This window comes from Clupea harengus, chromosome 22 (assembly GCF_900700415.2).
Source record: "Clupea harengus chromosome 22, Ch_v2.0.2, whole genome shotgun sequence".
Lineage (NCBI taxonomy): Eukaryota > Metazoa > Chordata > Actinopteri > Clupeiformes > Clupeidae > Clupea > Clupea harengus.
In genome coordinates, this window is record NC_045173.1 from 17,768,144 (window position 1) to 17,788,136 (window position 19,993).

The window sequence follows — 19,993 nt, forward strand, 5'->3', positions numbered from 1 at the left end:
TCAGGATGCCTGGAGAGGGGCACACAGACCTCACTACTATCGCACCATTAGCTTTGGGGATTTTCACCTTTGGAGCCACCTTGGAAAAGTCAGGTAGAGGATAGTGGACCTGTCCCTGTCCGTACTTTAGTTCACTGAAGGACCTCGTCCTGACTAAAGAGCATCTCTGGATGGAGTCCTCTGCGTTAGCTGGCTGGGCACTGCTGGATCTATGGCTCACCTCTGGGGAGTGCTCGCCCTCTGACTCAGAGTCTCTCGCTGACCCAAGGGCAAGTTGGCTGCTATGTGACTTCTCATCCTCTCGCTTTGACACCACTGGGCTGGCACCTCCACTCTTTACTTCCGATTCACGTTGGCTACTGTCTCTCCCTCCATTCCTGTGACTAAAGAAAGATGGTCCATGGTATGCGATGTGCTGAGAGACCATGCTCACCACAGTAGTGTCCAAGCTCTCCATCAAGGACACCTCAGGAAGAGTCTCTGCCTCAATGAGCTCAGTGGCGTTCAGCAAATCCTCTCGTGTGAAGTGGCGCAGTAGGAGGTCTGAGATCATAGTGCTTCCTACATGTTGAGGTTGGTTTGATGTGGGAACCGCCTCTTCTGGCTGTCTTTGATCAGTAGACTGTTCTTTACCACCATCATTTACAAGAGCAGCATCAACCCCAGAATTAGGCAACTGACTGACCACCATGGCAGTCTGTCGCAAGTTTAAACCTGTCGCTGTTTTTTTATCTGTATTTTTAGAGTTGCCCATTATTCTCTCCTCTTTCTCTGAAGTTTTTCTCCAAGCATAATTGAGAACACCCTGATTGGCCAGGTCATCATCATACGGAAGATCCTCTTGGTCTTCGTCGCTGGTGTTCACAGGATCTTCATTATACCTCCACATCTGCTTTCCCTTGAGGCTTACAGGTGTTTGCCCTGATGTTTGGGACAAATGTGTTGCACTGTCTCTAATGCTACTGCTGCCAGTCACAGATCCACCACTGGGAGTGACTCCAGCTTCTGTAGCTTCCTCTTCCTCCTCATCTGAACTGGCCAGCTGTGTGTTTTCTTTAAAATAAAACAGATAAGAGAGCTGTCAGTGAATTGCTGGTTTAGGCAAGTCAGTCCTAATCTGTTTAGGTGTGAGGCCCAAACTAGAAGAACCCTGAAAACAAAAGAGTCTGCATCCCAGAGACAGAGAGAGGAAGTAAAAGGCTGATTTTTCTTTATTGAATTTGTAATACACTAAAGTGAAATGAAAGGGCAGATGTTACAACACAATCACAATTTCACAGATGTTACAGTATTCAGAAAATATTTAGTCTTGATCATATCCTCTGCACACTACTTTCTAAATACATGCAATTGCGCACACCTTTATACTCTGACTATATGGCAAATCTATGTCTCAATGAGATTTGATAATATAATTTAGAATGTGTATCTACTGAAAAAGACTCTCTCTAGGACTGCAACTATTGGTAATCAAAAGCCTACACACAATCCCAAATACACATACAAAAAAGCATCTTACCTCTGATTTTAACGCTTGCCTCCGACGCTGGTGAGTCTTGATTGAGACAGATGTCAAAAGAGCCTGGCTTCAGGTCGCTGAAATGCAGGCTGTCATCGTCGCTTATGTCCACAAATATACTCTGCTGAATACATTTCGTCCACAACACTGAGGAAGGCCTCTCCTCGTCAGCCTCTGCCTCGTCATCTAGGTCTTCTGGTGTTCCCTCCATGCTTTGGCCTGAGGCACTTCTGGAGGCTGTGACTGAACCTAACACTTCTTTGCGATGTGGTTCTTCAGGTGCTGGTTAATTCACGTCTTAGCAACAGGGCAAGGTAAACAGAATCGAGATGAGAAACAGTAGCAATTATTGAGGGATATGCATTGTTTTCTGACTGAGAATTGTGTATGATGTGTTTGTTACTTATGTGGCCCCTCTGAATCAAACCTGTACAAGTGCTACTCTAAAAATATATGTGTACACTGACATAGTTTGACCTCTTTAACTCAGTGCAGATAACAGCAAGCTCCTGTACATCATACTGTTTTATTTGGTCATGCTGGAGTCCTGGCATAGCATTCCAAATAGCTACAGTTTTACAGAGACAAACTCAGAATGTTTACAGCAAAATGAACACATTTATCATGACATGTAACTAGTAACCTACATCAATACAACTTAGTACTACTAATGAAAAAACATCCAATCCAGGGCACTAACGTCGACCAGTCCACTTACTTTGAAGCAGTTCCATAGAGCTCCAGATTTTAGCCTTTATTGTCAGAGCATGTCCGTGACAGCTCTGCTCCCTGCACGTATTTCATGTAATGCTATGACCAAGTACCCGAGCATTAGTATTCTACTAATTTTAATGCTTCAATTTCCCTACTGTTACCCTCATCAATAAGTGAAAACCTGCATCGCTGAACGTCTGGACAAGACATAAGATAGGCAACCCGGGGAGGAGTTTGGTTGCTTAGGTAACGACACCATCGAATTGTTCTGCAGTTTCACCATTTCGATGGCATTTTCAACGTGTGATTTGCACATATAAGCATATTGTAAAACACACTGGCATCAGATAATTACTCTATATATAAGAAAAGTTAACCAACTTTTCCACACCTTGCAATGCAACATTTACAGTTTCTTCCCTTATTGAGATAGTGCATTCAAATTTGATTGGTTAGTAGGCAGTTGTTCGAAGGCGTGGTTATCTTTGAATTATTTGCTCTGATTGGCTGGTGGAATAACAACAGAACTTCGCTAACGTTGGTCTTTTCTATCGAAGTGTAGCTAAAAGTTTAGGAAATAGAGTAGTCCTGTTATGTTAGCGATACATTAAATACATAATAGATACATATTACTGTTGTTTTAATATGAGTGAGTTAGTCTGTAAAAATTAAGTGTTTACCATCTGGAGGAATTTATGCTTTTGAAACACACTGTGGGAAGTTCCGGGAAGTGTAGTTAACGTTAACGTCTGGTAAGTAACATTAGCAATTACTATATAACCTCAGCTAACAGCTAGGTTAGGTTAGCATATGAGTAACAGTAGGAAATGTCATCTGGGTTGGTCACTATGATAATCCTGTTAGCGTGTAACCAGCGGCATTCAGTTCCTACCGTCTTTTAAAAACTATCCTAACATTCCTTATGCCACTGAAGAACAACGATTGTAGCATGTAACAAACATAACTTATATGACAGTTTAGCTTAAGTCACGTATTGCTAGGTGTTAACAAGCAACCCAGCTAACTCGATGCATTAATGTTATCATTTGTTGGTCACTTTTTAGTGTAAACTGTGTAAACTGTCATCTAGTGTTTTTGCGATAATAGCCTTGTCCTTCAAAGGCCATGGGTGTCCATAATTTGAATTCAATCCATAAAAAATATTTCATCCATAGTATTTTTAAAGTTAAATATGACGTGGTCAAAGAAAACATGAAGGAAACGTCCTGTTAAGACAAATAAACTTAGGTAGCGACGATGTCATATTGTCATTCTTATGACTAGTTGAATACTTATCAAGCTAGACAGTATTCTTATCATGCTTGTAGACCATAAATTAACGTTATTGTTTTGTAAAGCTACAAATATTGATAGTTGTGATGGCTGAATATTGTTATTGTGAAAGATTCGTTTAACCAGTTTATGCTATCAGTATTCATTCTAAAATAACGCTTAGTCTTTACATTAATCAACTTTTCTGAACCCTGACTTTTGGCCGCCTTCATCAGGGTTAACGTTACTTGTTGCATACAACATATAACGATGCGTCTCAGTCTCTGCCTAATGTATTTTTTCCTTCTTCCAGGACACTAAAATCTCAAGCTGCGTTATTACTTGAGGTAAGTAGATTTTATTTTTTTTGCATTATGGATAACCGCTCTTTGCTTGCGTGGGTATTGCTTTAAAGTGTTGACAAAAGTCAGTGACTGATTGGAGTCACTACTACTAATCTGCTGATGGAGTTTCCTGGGGGCCTTTACTCTAATTATTTCCTCTTATGGTTATCCTAGTAGGGTCCCTTAAAATCATTTACCACAAGGCTAGTGTGGATTCTCACAGAACTTTCATTCTCCTTCACTCTTCACACTTTCTGCATTTGCCTGAAAAAAGTGTTGAATCCATTTGTCTAATTATTTTTATCGTTGACCTCTTGTGTGCCAGAGATGGTTGATGCATTTGTCAAAAAAGTATCATCATAGTTTCTACAGTATGTCCGAACCAAAGTAGAAAAATTAGGTCATGATTTATTATTTTTCTTGTTGACGTGTTACCCCATTGGCAGTTGTTGGCTTTTGAACAGCTTTGTGGTGGCGGTTAGTCATCTAGCCTGATTCGTGTCCCTTCTTGTCAGTTCTTGCCAATGAGCTCATTGGATTTAGTGGATGTGAATGTGTCCCCAGCAAAACCACCTAAGCCAGTTTGCAAGTTTCCCTTTGTTACACTACTGTCATTTTCCCAGCTGTTGGTTCATAGGGTGTGTGCTTGCTCACCTGTGCCTCAGTCAACATAAACCAACAACGTCCAGTTTGTTCATGGCGGTAGTGTCTAGAATGGATAACCTGTTGGGGCATACAGTATTGCCTGTCCAGTAAAGACTTAAAGCCTAGATGAATGCAAATCATCCCAACTGTATACAAAATCACCACAGCTTATGCATCTTTTATTTGTGAAATATCTTGTGTATGCAGTCACAACATAGTTTCAAAGCAACCAACACCCCCAGGAAGTGTCTTGTGCGTGTCTTTCAGTGCTTCATTGGCGTGTCTTTATTATCTGAATCTGGGCTTTCTCGAGCGCTACACTAAACAAGTTCAAGTTTCCAAGCTATAGGACTCTACGTGGAACTAATTTTGAGCCATGACATGATTGGGTGAGCGTTGTTTCTCTGAGTTTCAAAGATGTTAAGCCTCCAGCCACTAGGACTGTATTGGGTCTGTGGAGTATGGCGTATTACTGTGGATTAGGAAATGTATGACTCATCAGACTAATCTTTTCAATGTCAAGCCATTTAAACTGTGTTTACAGTAAACTAAGATTGGTTCATAATGAGACTACTTTTTACTCACAGTGCTTGTTAATTTGGTATAAAAACTTGATATATAAATAATTGAATTCATATCGCTGTGGGTTCAAACCGTTTGTAGACAAATGGATAACCTAAGATAAGATCATAGTCCAAGAAGCTAAATTAATTGTTGGCAAGAACCGGTTTCATCTTTCCCTTTTCTCTTTCTTTCGTTCTTTAATTTTTTGGTTGAGGTTTATGTTTGGATCAAAAGTGAAAGGTTTTCACAAGCCTTAAAGTATCCTTGCTTTATTGTGCTTCACTTGCTCCTAATCACATCGCTTGCTCCCATTTTTAGAGAGCAGAACAATAGTTGCTTTATAGAGCCCACAACTAGGTCATTAGCAGTGGTTATATAGTGGAAACATTGAAATGTGGCAAACAAGCTAATGCACTTTCACTGGCACCTCTCACTGGAGTCATCTCATGCCTAGATACACAGTCTGGATTCTGACACACACACACACACACACACACACACACACACACACACACACACAGCTGCCCGCATTCACTCTGCTTTTGCACGCTGCTTGATGGGTGTTGCCATGGCGTTACACACTCAGAATGAGGCTTCAAACACATCATCTTGTGTTCTCTTCACAGAGAGCTGCGGAAGAGAGAAAAATTCACTAAACACACACCAAAGCTAAAGCCACAGGAGTGTGAAGAACCGCCACTGTTTTAGTCACCGCGCCGGCTTGGGTTCCCCACCTCAGCTGTAGAACTATTGGAGGATACATCTGTGACGATAAAGGGAATATTAGACCCCCGTCTGCTGTTCTTGACTGATAAGTTAACCAATGTTACTTTATCCGGACCACCCAGCAGTTCTCTTTTTGTATGTCTTTTTTCCGTTTGCCCTCCTTTTGGCACATGTCTGAACAATTTTTGGGATCTTCTTCGGGATATCAGCTCTTGTTATGCCCTTCAATGGATGCCAATGGCTCGATGGTTAGCATGCAAAGCGAAGACCATTCCTCTCATGTCCGCTACAGGTAGGCATGCAGATCTGCTGTTTTTTCATATGTTTTGTATTTGAAGTCATGGTCAAATGAGACCAATGATCAAATGACACCATGGTCAAATCAAACTAATTGGATAGTTTCCTTACTCATAATATTTTGGTACCTCTCTCAGGGGATTTCAGACGTAGTAATATTTTGCCCCTGAAGTGATGGACAGAGTCTGTTCAAACAAAAAAAGTCACCTGGTCCTGTTCACCATGGTTACGGTGAAGTCGCAGTGCGCTGCAACTGCTGGGGTGGTGCAGCACCAGGTGCACTTCTGTGGGGCGTCACGGAGGGGTCCCTCTCCCTGCTTACTCCATTTTTAATGCCCCACTCAAATATTTATGATTATTTCCCTTTTGTTTTTTTGTTCTGCATTCTAATGCAAACATCTGCTAATGCAAGTCACCTTAATTGGTCCTGGTTGTTTAGGCAGGGGCTCACAATTGGGTTCTGATTTCTAAGGGTGTTAATTCGGGATGGTATTTATTCAATACATAATTAATGTGCTCACTCACAAAACAAGTCCTTTGTAAAGTATTTCTGTACTATAATGTCATTAGATTTCAATATTGCACCAAGGTTTCAAAACATCACTGTACATTTGGGTAATGTGACACCTAAAGGAGTGGACCATACGCTCAGAACAGAATTTGAATGGAGCACTTTTTAAGAGTCCAAACAAAGGATCAGCTTTTATTTAGACATTCCTGCAGCCACTACATTTTAGAAATGTACAAAAACATGCAATAAAGGGTAACTTGAGGCATCTCAATGCAAAAACTAGAGGTTATAGAGGCATGTGACAAAGCCCATGAATTGTTCTGTAATACAACTCTTAGTAGTGTTTCTGATCACCAGAGTGCCCAGAGAGAGAGGGGGAGAGATGAGAGGGAGAGAGAGGGAGAAGTAATCACAGGTGACGGCCGAGGGAAAAGGGTCAGATCAGATTATCCTCCGAAACGCTGACAGTCCAGCTCTCCCCAATCCCTCCTCTGCCCTATCAACAACAATGAAGCTGCGTCAGCTCCGTTTTAAAACCTTAATAACCAGACAACAGATCCTGACTTCATTCATTTTAAGCATTGTTTTTTTAACAATTTATTGTTATTTATATATTTATATATATATACACACACGTATTTAAGTTTATATATATATACACACGTATTTAAGTTTATGGCCAAGTAGAATCAGATGCAGCAGTAGGCCTCAGTATGACAGTAAACGGGTGCAGTTGTGCTGGACTGCCGTCTCGGAGGAAGCCTTCCCTTGCAGACCTGTGGTGCGGTGGCCCTGAAGGCCCCGGCGCGTTTTAGATGCCTCTGAGGTGCCCAGAGTGCTGCAGTTGTGTCGAGCCAGATGACAACAGGTAGGGTCCTAGCATTGCTAATTAACCCAGAAAAGTAAGCAAAGGAAACCCTGTTGTTTTTTTTGTTTTGTTTTTGTCTTGATGTGGTGCATGTAAGAAATATTTGTATGGATCTAATTGAGAAATGTCAGTATTTAAGGGTTTTTCCTTCTATAAGCTTAATCCTCCGAAATGCCTGTAGCTGATTAGCTGTGTTGCAGTATCTCGCTGTCTTTGTCTTGAAAGAGTGTGCATTTACTGTAGTATTCCTAACCTAAAAAGAACATAAGAGTGTCTGTGATGTCTGCTACCTGCTGCCTTGAAGCGGTAGCTAACAGCACAGATTTCTCTCTGTCCTCTGCTTTCACTTGGTTGGCAGCTTTTATAAGAGAGCTTATTGGATTCATCTCTGAGATTTATCATACAGGCTTTGTGTTACTCATATGTCACAGTGGGGTTAATTCCAGAGTCTAGGGAGCGTGGAGTTGGAGTTAGGCTATGCCAGCCTAATGTTTTAGCTCAGGGTCCACTGGCATATAGTCTGGAAACTCTCAAGTGAGAAAAAACCAGTTCCACATTTTCTGAACAACCAATCAGTAAAAAGGGCTAGAGACAGTTCAGGTAAAATGTAAGTTTTCTTTTGGTAACTAGCTTTTCTCAGAAAAAAAACAAATAATACATTCCACAAATCTCTTTGACTTGCCCACAAAACATTTTTTTGTTTTTAGAAGTGCTGAGCTGGTGGTTAGGATGCTTTAATTAGTAGAGGAATTCAGTCTACTGGCCTCCAACATCGTGCTGGCTTGCAGTCATGAAGGAGGCGTCAGGCGAAGAAATGCTTCATGGCTAACCTGTCATTTGGGTTTGCCTGTGGTCTTCATGAAGCACATCAGATCCTGAAGAAGAAGCAGTCTGCAGCAAGTGCTGTATGAACACCTACTATGATTACACGGCAGTGTTGTTTTAAACTTTCTCTTTTGAGTGTGCACAGAAGTTAGAGGAAGTGCCACTCCGTGCAGTTGTGTCTTGGGAGTAGCCTTCTCAAGCCATAGTTAGCACGCAAACTTGACAAATGACCATGAGCTGGTTTAGCGGCTCAGCCTCTGAGTTGTTTCAGGGCAGACCTCTAAATCTAAATCCACTGTATGCGTGCGTATCACAATTATGGAGAGACGGCCAGACCTCAACATAATTATCCATCTTTTTACTGTTATAAATTATATCAATATGTAATGTAATTGAATTTGACAGTTTGAAAGTATTTTTATGTATGAAAAACATGTGAAATGGAAAATAATTCTTGTTTAACGGGCACTGATAGTTGATTCATGACTTTAAAGGTGCCGTCCTTTCGACAAGATGGGAACCTACTTAACCCCACATAACCTCCTTTAGGAGTTTCCTGCACCTCCTGCTCTTGGCCTCACATTCATTACCATTATTACAGTTATTATGTTTCTATGTTCTTTATAATACACTTTACCTTTTTACTCTCTTATTTTTCTATGTTCTTTGTATCTGCTCATTTACAAAGCACTTTGAATTGCCAATGCTATATAAATAAACTTGCCTTGCCTTGTCTTACGGTAAAGGAAGGAATTGTACACCACTGAGGCCACATATCTAGGCCCTGCCTTAGCTTCAAGTCCAAGGTTCAAAGGGTTATGGTTCTTACCCTTTGTTTACAACATTGCTCTCACGGAGCACTCACTAGTCCCTTGTAGCATTAGTCTCATGTAGCTAAAGAACTGTGGTGAGGGCTGGACCAAATGAGGGTGGAAACGATTACAGCAGTAATAGTATTCAAACCTTTTTTTTTTTTAACTTAACCCAAACGCCTCCTGAAGGCGGGGCTTGAAAGAGGACTGGGAGTATTTGGTAGCCCTAGCCTCGCTTGCTTTCGTTTTCAACGCGCTTTTAGTCCACAATCCACAAAGAGCTGTCTCAAGACTGTGAGCTGTTTTCACATAGTGCTGACATCTTGCCCTGGAAAACTACGTTGCTTACAAGCAGGAGCGTTTGGTGTTTTTGTTTTAGTGCTGTTTATGAGTTGGTGTTGACTTCTGTCTCCTGTGTCCTCCTCGTCAGGATGGAGGCCTCCTGCCTGGAGCTGGCCTTGGAGGGGGAGCGGCTCTGCAAGCTGGGCGACTACGGCGGTGGGGTCTCCTTCTTCGAGGCAGCCATCCAGGTGGGCACGGAGGACCTACAGGTGCTAAGCGCCGTCTACAGCCAACTGGGCAACGCCTACTTCCACCTGCACGACTACACCAAGGCACTGGAGTTCCACCACCACGACCTCACCCTCACCAGGTCAGGCACCTGCCCCCCTTGTCCTTGTAGAGTATGATGAGGAAGTGCCTGTATCTTAATAGTCTTAACAATAATTCTATATCTTAATAGTAGCTCTCCATGCCCCTGTTTTGGACCTTCTAGAGTGCTGCCTCTGAGTGGGGTTTTCCCGTGTAAAATCACAGCTGAACTTGACTTTGCTAAACCCAGGATAGGCTTGGCTTACTCACTCAACATACAAAAAACATCACATCACATGAAACGGAAAAAAATACTTAAATGCAATAAATCCGTTGATGAAAGAAGGATTTCAAACAAGGAATACATAAGTGTAAAATGCTGAGATGTACAGATGAATGGAATAGCTGAAAATAAACTTTTCTGTGTGTTCCTCTCAGGACCATTGGGGATGAGCTTGGGGAAGCCAAAGCCAGTGGGAACCTTGGGAACACTTTGAAGGCGATGGGCCGCTTTGATGAAGCCGTTGTTTGTTGTCAAAGGCACTTGGATATCGCCCAGGTCCTTAATGATAAGGTGGGGAATTCCTGCTCGGTTTACCAACTGCTTACCGATGAATGGAGATTCATAGTTAATAAACTGTTGTAAATGCTGTCTAGGTGCTATGGTTATTCCATGGTATCATTTTGGAATAACTGCTTGCTGGAAACTTTAAATGCTGGTTGTTCCTATGAAAATAGCACTGTGGACTATGTTGTGCTCTCTATTTAGCAGTTCATATTTCAGCATGGTCTGTTTTAATTAGCCAATCAGGAAACTTCCATAGGCTAAGTGTGGTGGAAGTCCATTTGAGTTGAGACGCAGGTTATTTTCGGACCAAAGTTTCCTGGTGTGCTCTTTGTTAGGTGTAGTCCTGCATTGTTTTTGCTTTCTCTGAGAGTGTTTGCTTGCTTTTCCCGGGCAGGTGGGCCAGGCAAGAGCACTTTATAACTTTGGAAACGTGTACCATGCTAAGGGTAAGAGTGTCTGCTGGAGTGGGGCCGACCCAGGTGATTTCCCAGAGGAGGTCATGACAGCACTTACAAGAGCTGCAGATTACTACAAGTGAGTCCTGATGCCGGGTGTGCATGTGTGCGCGTGCGTGTGTGTGCAGGTGTGTGTAGGCTTACTTGTGTGTGGATGGATCAGTTAACATGAACTAACATGTATGTCTGTGCACAGTGTGGGTCTCGCATTTCCAAAGGTAAGCATTTATGTGTAAACCTGAACTTGACTTTCTGTTGTTTGTGCTGATTGAATGGTGTAGCGAAAACCTGGCTATCGTGAAGGAGCTTGGAGACCGGGCTGCCCAAGGCCGGACCCATGGTAACCTGGGCAACACATACTACCTGCTGGGAAATTTCCGCAGAGCGGTGGCGTCCCATGAGCAGGTGAGCATGAGTGGGGTTTTCAAGAGTTATCTCACTTCCCGTGAGAAACATTAACCAAGCAATACCAACTTACGAGACCTACTTCTAGCAACATACCTTGGAAAACATGATGAAGGAACATGGTCAACATGGTCAACCGTGATCAACCACTAACCTACATATTTGCTGTTATGAACAATATTATTTTCTTGAAATTTCTCTGAAAGGATTTTAAGTGAAAAATCATTTTTTGAAAACATTTCAGTCTTCAATGGGTCTTCGTCAGGGTGACTTTAACATAAGTGGTTTGTCTTTATGACAGCGTCTGCTCATAGCAAAGGAGTTTGGCGACCGCGCAGCCCAGAGACGGGCCTACTGCAACCTGGGCAACGCTTTCATCTTCTTGGGGGAATTTGAGGTGGCAGCAGAACACTACAAGTGAGCCAGACATTCATTCATCACCCAATAATGAGGTTTTCTGCCCCCAGCTGCCCCGCCTGAGAAAACAAACGCCTTTCTGCCCTCTATTTTAGGTTTTAAAAAGGCAAAAGTGACCTTCAGAGATTTCTAAAGACTGCCAGACTAAATTGTGTTCTCTTTCTGTTTTAACGTTGAGTGACCTACCAGAGGGACATTATTCCAGGTTGCTGTGTAGAAGGTTATGTACAGGTCTGTGGGTGTGGATGATTTTTTGGGAGGGGAAATGACTGCTAAAAAAAGCCATTTCCTCATAATGCTTTTGGCAGGCCTGTAGGCTGAGATGAATTATATGCCTTTTTGTAACTGCAGAGGAGAGGAAAGCAGTGCCCGTGTAATTAAAAGGGTGCTATTATTAACAGAGAAGTTCTTGCCACGTCAGAGTCTATTCATACAGCACTGTGATTAGAGAGGACGAAGACGGGTTGCAAGACTTTAAACTGTGACTATCAAATTTAAGTTTATTAGATAGTCTGTGTAGTCCTCTCAGAGCTAGTGTAAGCAGTAGTCCTTCGGAAGTCACTGTGTCTGAGGGTGTGTGTGGTGTGTGTGTGTGTGTTGTTCAGGAAGGCGCTGCAGTTGGCTCGACAGCTGAAGGACCGGGCGGTGGAGGCTCAGGCCTGCTACAGCCTGGGCAACACCTACACCCTCCTGCACGACTACGAGAGGGCCATTGACTACCACCTCAAACACCTCATCATTGCTCAGGACCTCAATGACAGGTGTGACACACACACACACACACACACACACACACACACACACACACACACACACACACACACACACACACACACACACACCACTCCATCCATCTCATACTACACACTTTCACATCATCTGTTTGTACAAAGTAGATGTGTTGCTTATTTTTAAACAAGGAGACTTGCAAATGAATGAGAAATTAATTATTGTATCTGTCTTTGTTTAATGTAGGATCGGGGAAGGCCGGGCCTGTTGGAGTTTAGGGAACGCACACACAGCCTTGGGAAACCACGACCAGGCCATGCACTTTGCAGAGAAACATCTAGAAATCTCCAAAGAGGTACATTTTCCACATACACATTCCCTCTTTCCGTCACATGGAATTCAGGTCCATTACTCGTATTTTGTAACAGTAGCTATAGCTGTGTTGGTCTTTATGAAAGCTCTGATTAATTTGATGTATTTGCTCAAAGACTTTTAAAGCGGTACCACTGTGGCCATATTGGCATGTATATGTCCCTGAATGGTCTATTCGTGTTCACTCCAGACCGGGGACCGCGGTGGCGAGCTGACGGCCCGTATGAATGTGTCCGACCTGCAGATGGTGCTGGGCCTGAGCTACAGCACCAACAACTCCGTCCTGTCGGAGAACAAAGAGATCGACTACAACCGTGCAGGTAGCCCACTGAATGCATCACTCACTCGGAGAGGCTGATTTCCGTACCATGGCCAATTTGCTTTACTGTAATCGTGAAAACAGTTTGCAGCATTAGTATTTATTGCTACTTTACTACTGTCAGACTAGTACACAAAAAGACCCCACCCCTCTTTTTTCTGTGTGCATTGTACATGGGAAGCCCATTCTCTTCTACATTCTGATTGGTTAATATTGCTGGATAGTGTCCAGACTTGCTCTCTTCAGAGCTCAGATGATTCCCAGGGACATGTCGGTTCTTCCCTTCTTTGTATACTGTCTATGTTCATGGCAGTTACCAGAATACAGTTCAGACTTATTCCCAAACAGCACCACTAACAGCACTTTAACAGCCATCTTTATTCCCTCTCACCACATACCATGGAGATCCATAATGACCATAGAGCTGATGATTTGTGCTGTATTATGAAGTGTATTCATATTTTGTTATTAGGCAACAGGCTAAGTTGAAGTTGGCAAAGTTAGCGAGTAATTTAGGTTGTGTATTTGTCAGAATCGAGAGGCTCATTTCATGTTCAGTCTTTAGTATCTAGTTCATTTTGAGTATTTTCTGAGTCTTGACTCAGTATTTGTTTTCATTTAGGGGCACGGCCAAGGATGAGCAGACGACACAGCATGGAGAACCTGGATCTGATGAAACTAACTCCAGACAAGACTAATGTAAGCTTTGCCAAACATCGCAGAAGCTGCTCAATTTACATGCAAGATTGCTTACTTGTGTTTAAATGTTGAAGTCAAACTACTGCATATCAGTCTGGAATAATTGTCTACTAGCTTCTCATAAAACAGTCACCGTTAGTTGTAATCCACTTCTAGTCACAGCTCCATCTTCAGTGCATGGTGGACCATGACTTACTTACCTCTCTCACACAGGGACAGAAATGGAACAGTGACATCCTGAGCAAGCCAGCGAAGCCCAGTCTAGGCAAGTCCTCCTCCAGACTCTTCTTTGTAAACCGCTTCAGGGGCAAGAAGCACAAGACCGGCTCCACCAAAGTCCTGCAGGACAGCAGCAACACTCAGGACACCACGCAGGGGCCTGGACCTCAGAAGGTAACGGTGAAGGCCTTATCTGTTTGACCCTTTAGGTTAAGGGCTTTCTGGTTTCCTAGGTTTATTATTCAGTTTATCTATCAGATTGATCATGTAATTACACTTTTAGGCAGTAAAGTTTCACTCGAGACCACTCTATGTCAATAAGTCTCTACAAAGTCTTTTGGAGGCTGTTGAATGAGTCTGTCAAATTAAAAGTGACACCATGTGCACTACCATCTGGACCAGACTGAGCCAATCACAAGCTTCTCCGATTTCAAATGGCTTTGCACTACCAAACCAAAGAAATAGCTCAGTTCCAGACGTATGGGTGCCTCACATGTTACCCTGTGTTCGCATCATGTCTCATGACTGTCTCTTGCAGAGGGCAAGTGTGGACACGCTGGGAGATGAGAGCTTCTTCGACCTGCTCAGCCGTTTCCAGAGCAACCGCATGGACGACCAGCGCTGTACCATCCTAGACAGGAAGAGCAGCGCATCCGTGCCTTCCAGTCCCTCCCGGACCCCGCCCCCTGCCATGAAGAAATGTGAGCTGCTTCTCCAATCATTATCTAGAGCAGACCCTACGTGTCAGTCTCCGTCTGTTTAAACTTACACACCTCTTGTCCTGTATGTGATTTGGTCTACACCAGAGTTATGAATCAGCTGCTGTCTATAGATCTCTTCACGTTAGAGACAAGTTGTTAGTAACTTGTAGCCCATTTGTGTATCAGCGCCCTGGCTTGGTGTGAAATCCTTCTACAGTGCTAAATGAAAATCATGGCCACAGGCTTCTTTTGATCATGTGTTAAACCTTGAACGATTACTGTTAAAGCTCTTTTTACATGTCCAGGTAATACATCTTGTATTACCAGGACCATAAGCCCACTTTGATGTAAAGACCATAGTTTAGGCTGATGGTTTGATTGTAATACCAACGGTAAATACATATTTCTCCTCAGCATTCTCTGAGGCGTCCCCGGGCCAGGAGCCGTTCTTCAGCCTAGTGGCGAGCACTCAGGGCCGTCGCCTTGACGACCAGCGGGCAAGCACGGGGGGCAGCCTGCCAGGCCTGCGGCTCACTCAGCACAGCAGCCAGGCTGTGCTTAGCCACCTGATGGCCAGCACCGACAACAACGAACCCGACGACCAGTTCTTTGACATGCTGGTCAAGTGCCAGGTAAACCTTTTTTTTTAAATGGAGGAGAAAGCCTCTCAGGATGCAGATCTCGTGTTTGCTGTCTCGTATTGACTTTCAAAGCATTTGCGAAATGTCTGCAAACTGATTCTGTCTTTTAAAGTATTCAGCAGATCCATTAACTTCTGTAGATGCAAAATCGGTAGCAGATACTTAATCCACTATTTACAGCCATTGCCTAGTATATACTACCGACAATTATTTAGGTGTTTAAACACATTCAAAATGTGTCCATGCAGCCTCACTCATCCCCAGTGTGTCTCCTCTCTCCTCTCCCTGTCATTCTGATTGCTCAGGGCTCTCGTCTGGATGACCAGCGGTGTGCCCCCCCGCCGCCCCCCAGCAAAGGCCCCACGGTGCCTGACGAGGACTTCTTCAGCCTGATCATGCGCTCCCAGGCCAAACGCATGGACGAGCAGCGCGTCACCCTACCTGCCAGTGCCAGCTGCCACCAGCTGTAGCGTCGGCCCACGCCGAGCCGACCCGGCCCGCCACACAACAGACTGCTCAAACACTACAATACATGTACATCCATACTGGGTATGCACATGAGATGGTGGTTCAGAGGCCAGCAAAGAGTTTGGGGTCAAATGAATTTCAGTGATAGAAGATTTCCAGGAAATGAACTGGAAGAGGAATGGAAAATGGCTGTTTTTGTCAAAACGGCATGATTTTTTTTAAACTCAGGTTGTCAGGGGCCGTAATCGAATCCAGGCCGCTGGATTTCTGTCCCAGTAAGGAACTCACAGAGCAAAGTAGTAGGACCCAAGTGCAGGATGTATGAAAACTTTGTCTTTTAATATTCTACCAACAAAAATAAGGATATTCCAAACTCACAGAAGATAACGGCAAAAAAGTCAAAGCTCATAAGTATTAAAAGAAGAGCAACTTGAGGTAAAAGACGCGGCTTTAACAAAACAAGAGGCTAGGAATTCACGAGACTTACAAAAACACACAGGGACTGTGACTGGAGACTATGGCACTGAGGCTAGGAAACTAGGAGACTTGAGACTAGAATTAACACCAGAAATCAGAACACCAGATAACTAAATAACAAAGACACAGCCATGAGCCTGAAAACCAGCCAGGTATAAATACCTGACTAATTAGTCACATGACTCATTAACAAGCAGGTGGAACAAAACAATGGTTGGAAAACAGAGGCAGGAAGTAAACAGAAGCACATGTACACACAACAGGCAAAGAGTGTTCTTGTTGGTGTCCCCTAGAGGCCTGAAGGTCACAGGTTCCATCTCTTGATTCGATTTCTGAACAGTACTGCATTGTAAGAATATACAGGAAATTGGTCAGTTTTTACGTTTGTATTCTTACATTCACTGCGTAGTATTCCAGACTCACCCTAAGTGTATCTTTAGATACATGACTGCAGGTTTTGTGTATATTTATTTTGGTTTATTTCAGTTTTGTTTTTCTTAATTAAGTAATTGTATACTGCCACTTCTTTTCTCCTTTTAAGGTTTTTAATCCCCACCAGAATTATTTGTAGAGTTTAGAAAGGTACAGTACTCTATAATTATATTTTTTTAACCGTCCGTATGTGTGTTAGCAGTGTGTGCATGAGAAAATTGTATAATGTATTTGGTAAAATAATGACCTCAGTAATGTGTAGCAGCTGATATCCTTTTGTAAATAACATTTTGAAGCACATGCTATGAGGAATAAAACCTCCTTTGTGTAAAACTGGTGTGGTCTTAAATTGGTTTGCTGTGTGACATACCTTATACATAATGTGCATGTTTATGTCCTTTCCTTGTTTACACTATATTGTGAGCAACTTCACATACCAAGTGAACAGCTACATGTCTTTATTGTCTTATTAGCATTCATATTCACATTACATCGCCCCATGATTCATTTGAACCGTTGACTACTTTTGAGGCCGACTCCTCCTATGCTCACTACACTACAGTGTTGGCCTCATGTCTCGGTGGTTGATTGGCAGTGCTTTGGCAATATTCACCGTTTCAAGAGGTGCCAGGATTTGCAGATGTTCTGGCTGCAACGTATGTCCATCACCCTGCCCAGACAGCACCTGAGAGTGTGTCCGTGCCAGATTTGGGTCGGGTCGGGTCTCAAGTATGACCAGATGTTATGTTTATTCTCTGGTCTCAGGAACTGGAAAGTGAAAACTACAGTATCTCTCACTATCTGATTCTGTTCCATCGCCCTCTCTGTCCAATGGATTTTGGGTATTCTGGAAAGAGAAAACGAGCAAACCCATATAGGCCAAGAATGTAGGCTAGGCAAAGTTCCTGATACAGTGGATGTCCACTAAACTGATTTACCATTTTCTATACTACTACTCACCATTATTTTGTACTTATATTATGCATATATTATACGTTTGTAAGGACCTTATAAACCCTTGCTACACTTACATGTGCTGGGAGGTTGTTTTCAAATTCAGGTCCCATAGCTGCTGGTCTTATCTGTGTTCCGAGTAAGTGGCCCTCAGAAGAATTATCGTTCTCCTCCACTCTCGGCTGAAGGAACTGTGGTGCCTCTTCTACTCCGGGCTCGGGGTCCTGAGGGTCGACATGCTCTCCATGAGCCTCACCCACAGCCTGAACTTGGGGCACAGCTAAAGGAGGAGGGTTGTGGTTGCCCCGGCGTCGGAGGAGGGCCCTGATGAATGTATGTCCCTGAGTTGTGTGAGAAAAAAAGAAATATCAAGTATTTACACTATTGTGTTAAATACTTAACTGGTTCACCTGTAGCCCCCCATGGCTAGTCAACCTAGGGACTCTGTTTTGGAAGCCAAGCTGTAGGTGAATTCAGAGAAATGTAATAACGAATTAAGCCTTGCGCTTGGATTCTTCACATTTGCGAAGCAGGCTACTCACCAGAATAATTAGTAGAAGAGTCATGCCGATCTTGAAGAGGTCAGCAAGCGGTGCATGCTTTAAAATCATAATCGGGGCCCACAACCCGTGGGTTTCGTAGCACTTTGCACATGGGTCATCCTTATCGAGAAGAAAAGACGATTGAAAATGTGCGCGTGCATGAGTGTGAAAAAGGCGAACGTGTTTAAACCAGACTATACATTTATGACTGAACTGAAAGAGAAAACGAAATATTGCTAGATCGATCAAGATTATCAGTCTTACCTTTCTTTTCATACTTTGAGATACCGAATCGTATCTCAGCATGTCTATGTAGTCAACCCACTCATCGTTGCTTCCTGTTGAATAACCCATCAGTAGGAATATAAATACCGGTAATACTTTACTCATATGCATGTTGTAAAGATTTGTGTAGTACAGTCACTCGGTTTGGTAGCGTAAATAAGACGGAACGGAAGAGACTGCCCACAGTATGAAACTGAAAGTGTTTCACCAGTGTTGCCAAAAATAAATTGACAAACTATCGAGCACGAGTTGAAAGCACAAGCAGGCCCGGCTGTAGGGTGCCATGACTGGTGGTAGTAGAAATATTTTGTATAGGTGAACATGGATTAATTTCTGGGGGTGGGGTTCTGCCACACGCATACCAGAAAATGGGCGCGGTGCCAAACAGGTAGTACACTCTGATTGAGTGAAAGTCAGAAAAATGGCAGTGACCAAATAACTTTTTAAAAGATGAATGTGCCATTTATACGGTAAGATCATCCATGGAGCATATTCTGCCTTTCAATCAAGAACGCATTTGGTCTCTCGTCTTCTGATTGCGAAATTTAGAGGAAGTTGCTTTTGGGGCATTTGAGATTTGCAAGGGGGCCAACATGTTCTAGTGTTGAACTGGTCTGAGGTAGGGTGATGCGGTTTGACTTGATTTGAGGGATGGATTTGGCCTGCAGCCCCCAACTGAATAGGTATGATATATACAGTATACAATATACAATATACAATGTGTGTGTGTGTCTATATATATATATATAGACACACACACACACATTGTATGTATTGGCCATGAACAATGTGAACAAATGTATTGATTGGTTCTCCCGATGCTTTCAGATATGTAACACCATCTGAATTTGTATATACTCCGAAATAACTTCAACAGTTGAGTAGTGACAGAAAGGCCTTTACTCCAACATCACTGCAGCAGTCACACTTATCAGCACTAGTAGCTTTTTACATCGTATTTATATCAAAGCTAACAAGATACAACTAAGAGAAATTATAATGTACATCAAAATAAAACAATAAATATGAATTAGTTAAATAATTTGGTTAAAATAAATGACTGTACACAATGCAACAATATTAAATTAAATATAATATGCATTTTAAAATATTAGTTCCTTGGAAAAAGTGCAACTGTAACATAAGATCAAGCCACTAATACATAAAAAAACGATATAAAAATTAATTGTGTTAGAATGTTATGCTTCTGACAAAATTGTTCCCTTTTGCAAAGACAGTGACTGACCCTGAATTACATTTAGTCAATGCCACTACATGACACCATAAGGAAGCGAAACAGAGAAGAAAGTTATAAAACATGTATCCCATGAACCTTTGAATTTTCAAACATTTGATCAGAACTCTGAGATTCACACTACATACTTATGAGTGTTACAGCAAATGCAAGCAAGCCAGGTTTTGTGGCTGCCACAGAACATTAATTTACAATAATCAAAATCGTTACAGAACACTGCTCATTTTGACATTTTTCATATTTTACGAAACAGATCAAAAGCTTTCAGACAGCGCAGAGCAGGCATTTGCCAGTTTCAAATAATCTTTTAGTAACACAAGTGACAACCTGGACAGTATATGACTATGGCCTAGATCTGGCCCAGGTC

At 42.6% G+C, this 19,993-nt stretch overlaps 3 protein-coding genes across 6 annotated transcripts; 1 reads left to right on the forward strand and 2 right to left on the reverse strand.

Annotated features, from left to right (window-relative positions):
- Window positions 1-2,499, reverse strand: LOC116218485. Its single transcript, XM_031560368.2, has 4 exons — window positions 2,238-2,499; window positions 1,520-1,816; window positions 110-1,053; window positions 1-9 (listed from the first exon to the last, which is right to left on the reverse strand). Exons 2-4 carry the CDS (start codon window positions 1,728-1,730, stop codon window positions 1-3), a joined length of 1,164 nt encoding a protein of 387 aa, XP_031416228.1. The 5' UTR covers window positions 1,731-1,816; window positions 2,238-2,499.
- A 233-nt stretch (window positions 2,500-2,732) lies between these two features.
- gpsm2 (G protein signaling modulator 2) lies at window positions 2,733-16,923 on the forward strand. Of its 4 annotated transcripts, XM_031559596.1 has the most exons (17): window positions 2,733-2,985; window positions 3,819-3,852; window positions 4,762-4,883; window positions 5,685-6,076; window positions 9,528-9,749; window positions 10,127-10,262; window positions 10,651-10,790; window positions 10,993-11,116; window positions 11,418-11,533; window positions 12,139-12,294; window positions 12,509-12,617; window positions 12,825-12,954; window positions 13,576-13,652; window positions 13,866-14,045; window positions 14,410-14,572; window positions 14,987-15,204; window positions 15,519-16,923. In XM_031559596.1, the coding sequence occupies exons 4-17, from the start codon at window positions 5,922-5,924 to the stop codon at window positions 15,681-15,683; spliced, it is 2,091 nt and encodes a 696-aa protein (XP_031415456.1). In that variant the 5' UTR covers window positions 2,733-2,985; window positions 3,819-3,852; window positions 4,762-4,883; window positions 5,685-5,921; the 3' UTR covers window positions 15,684-16,923. The 4 variants fall into 4 exon arrangements, with proteins under 4 accessions (XP_031415456.1, XP_031415457.1, XP_031415455.1 ...); XM_031559597.1 differs by lacking the exon at window positions 4,762-4,883 and having other exon boundaries at window positions 5,685-7,460; XM_031559595.1 differs by lacking the exon at window positions 4,762-4,883.
- LOC116218362 lies at window positions 16,639-19,090 on the reverse strand. The gene is made up of 4 exons (XM_031559599.2): window positions 18,351-19,090; window positions 18,087-18,206; window positions 17,622-17,885; window positions 16,639-17,437 (listed from the first exon to the last, which is right to left on the reverse strand). The coding sequence occupies exons 1-4, from the start codon at window positions 18,480-18,482 to the stop codon at window positions 17,339-17,341; spliced, it is 615 nt and encodes a 204-aa protein (XP_031415459.1). The 5' UTR covers window positions 18,483-19,090; the 3' UTR covers window positions 16,639-17,338.
- Window positions 19,091-19,993: the final 903 nt, after the last annotated feature.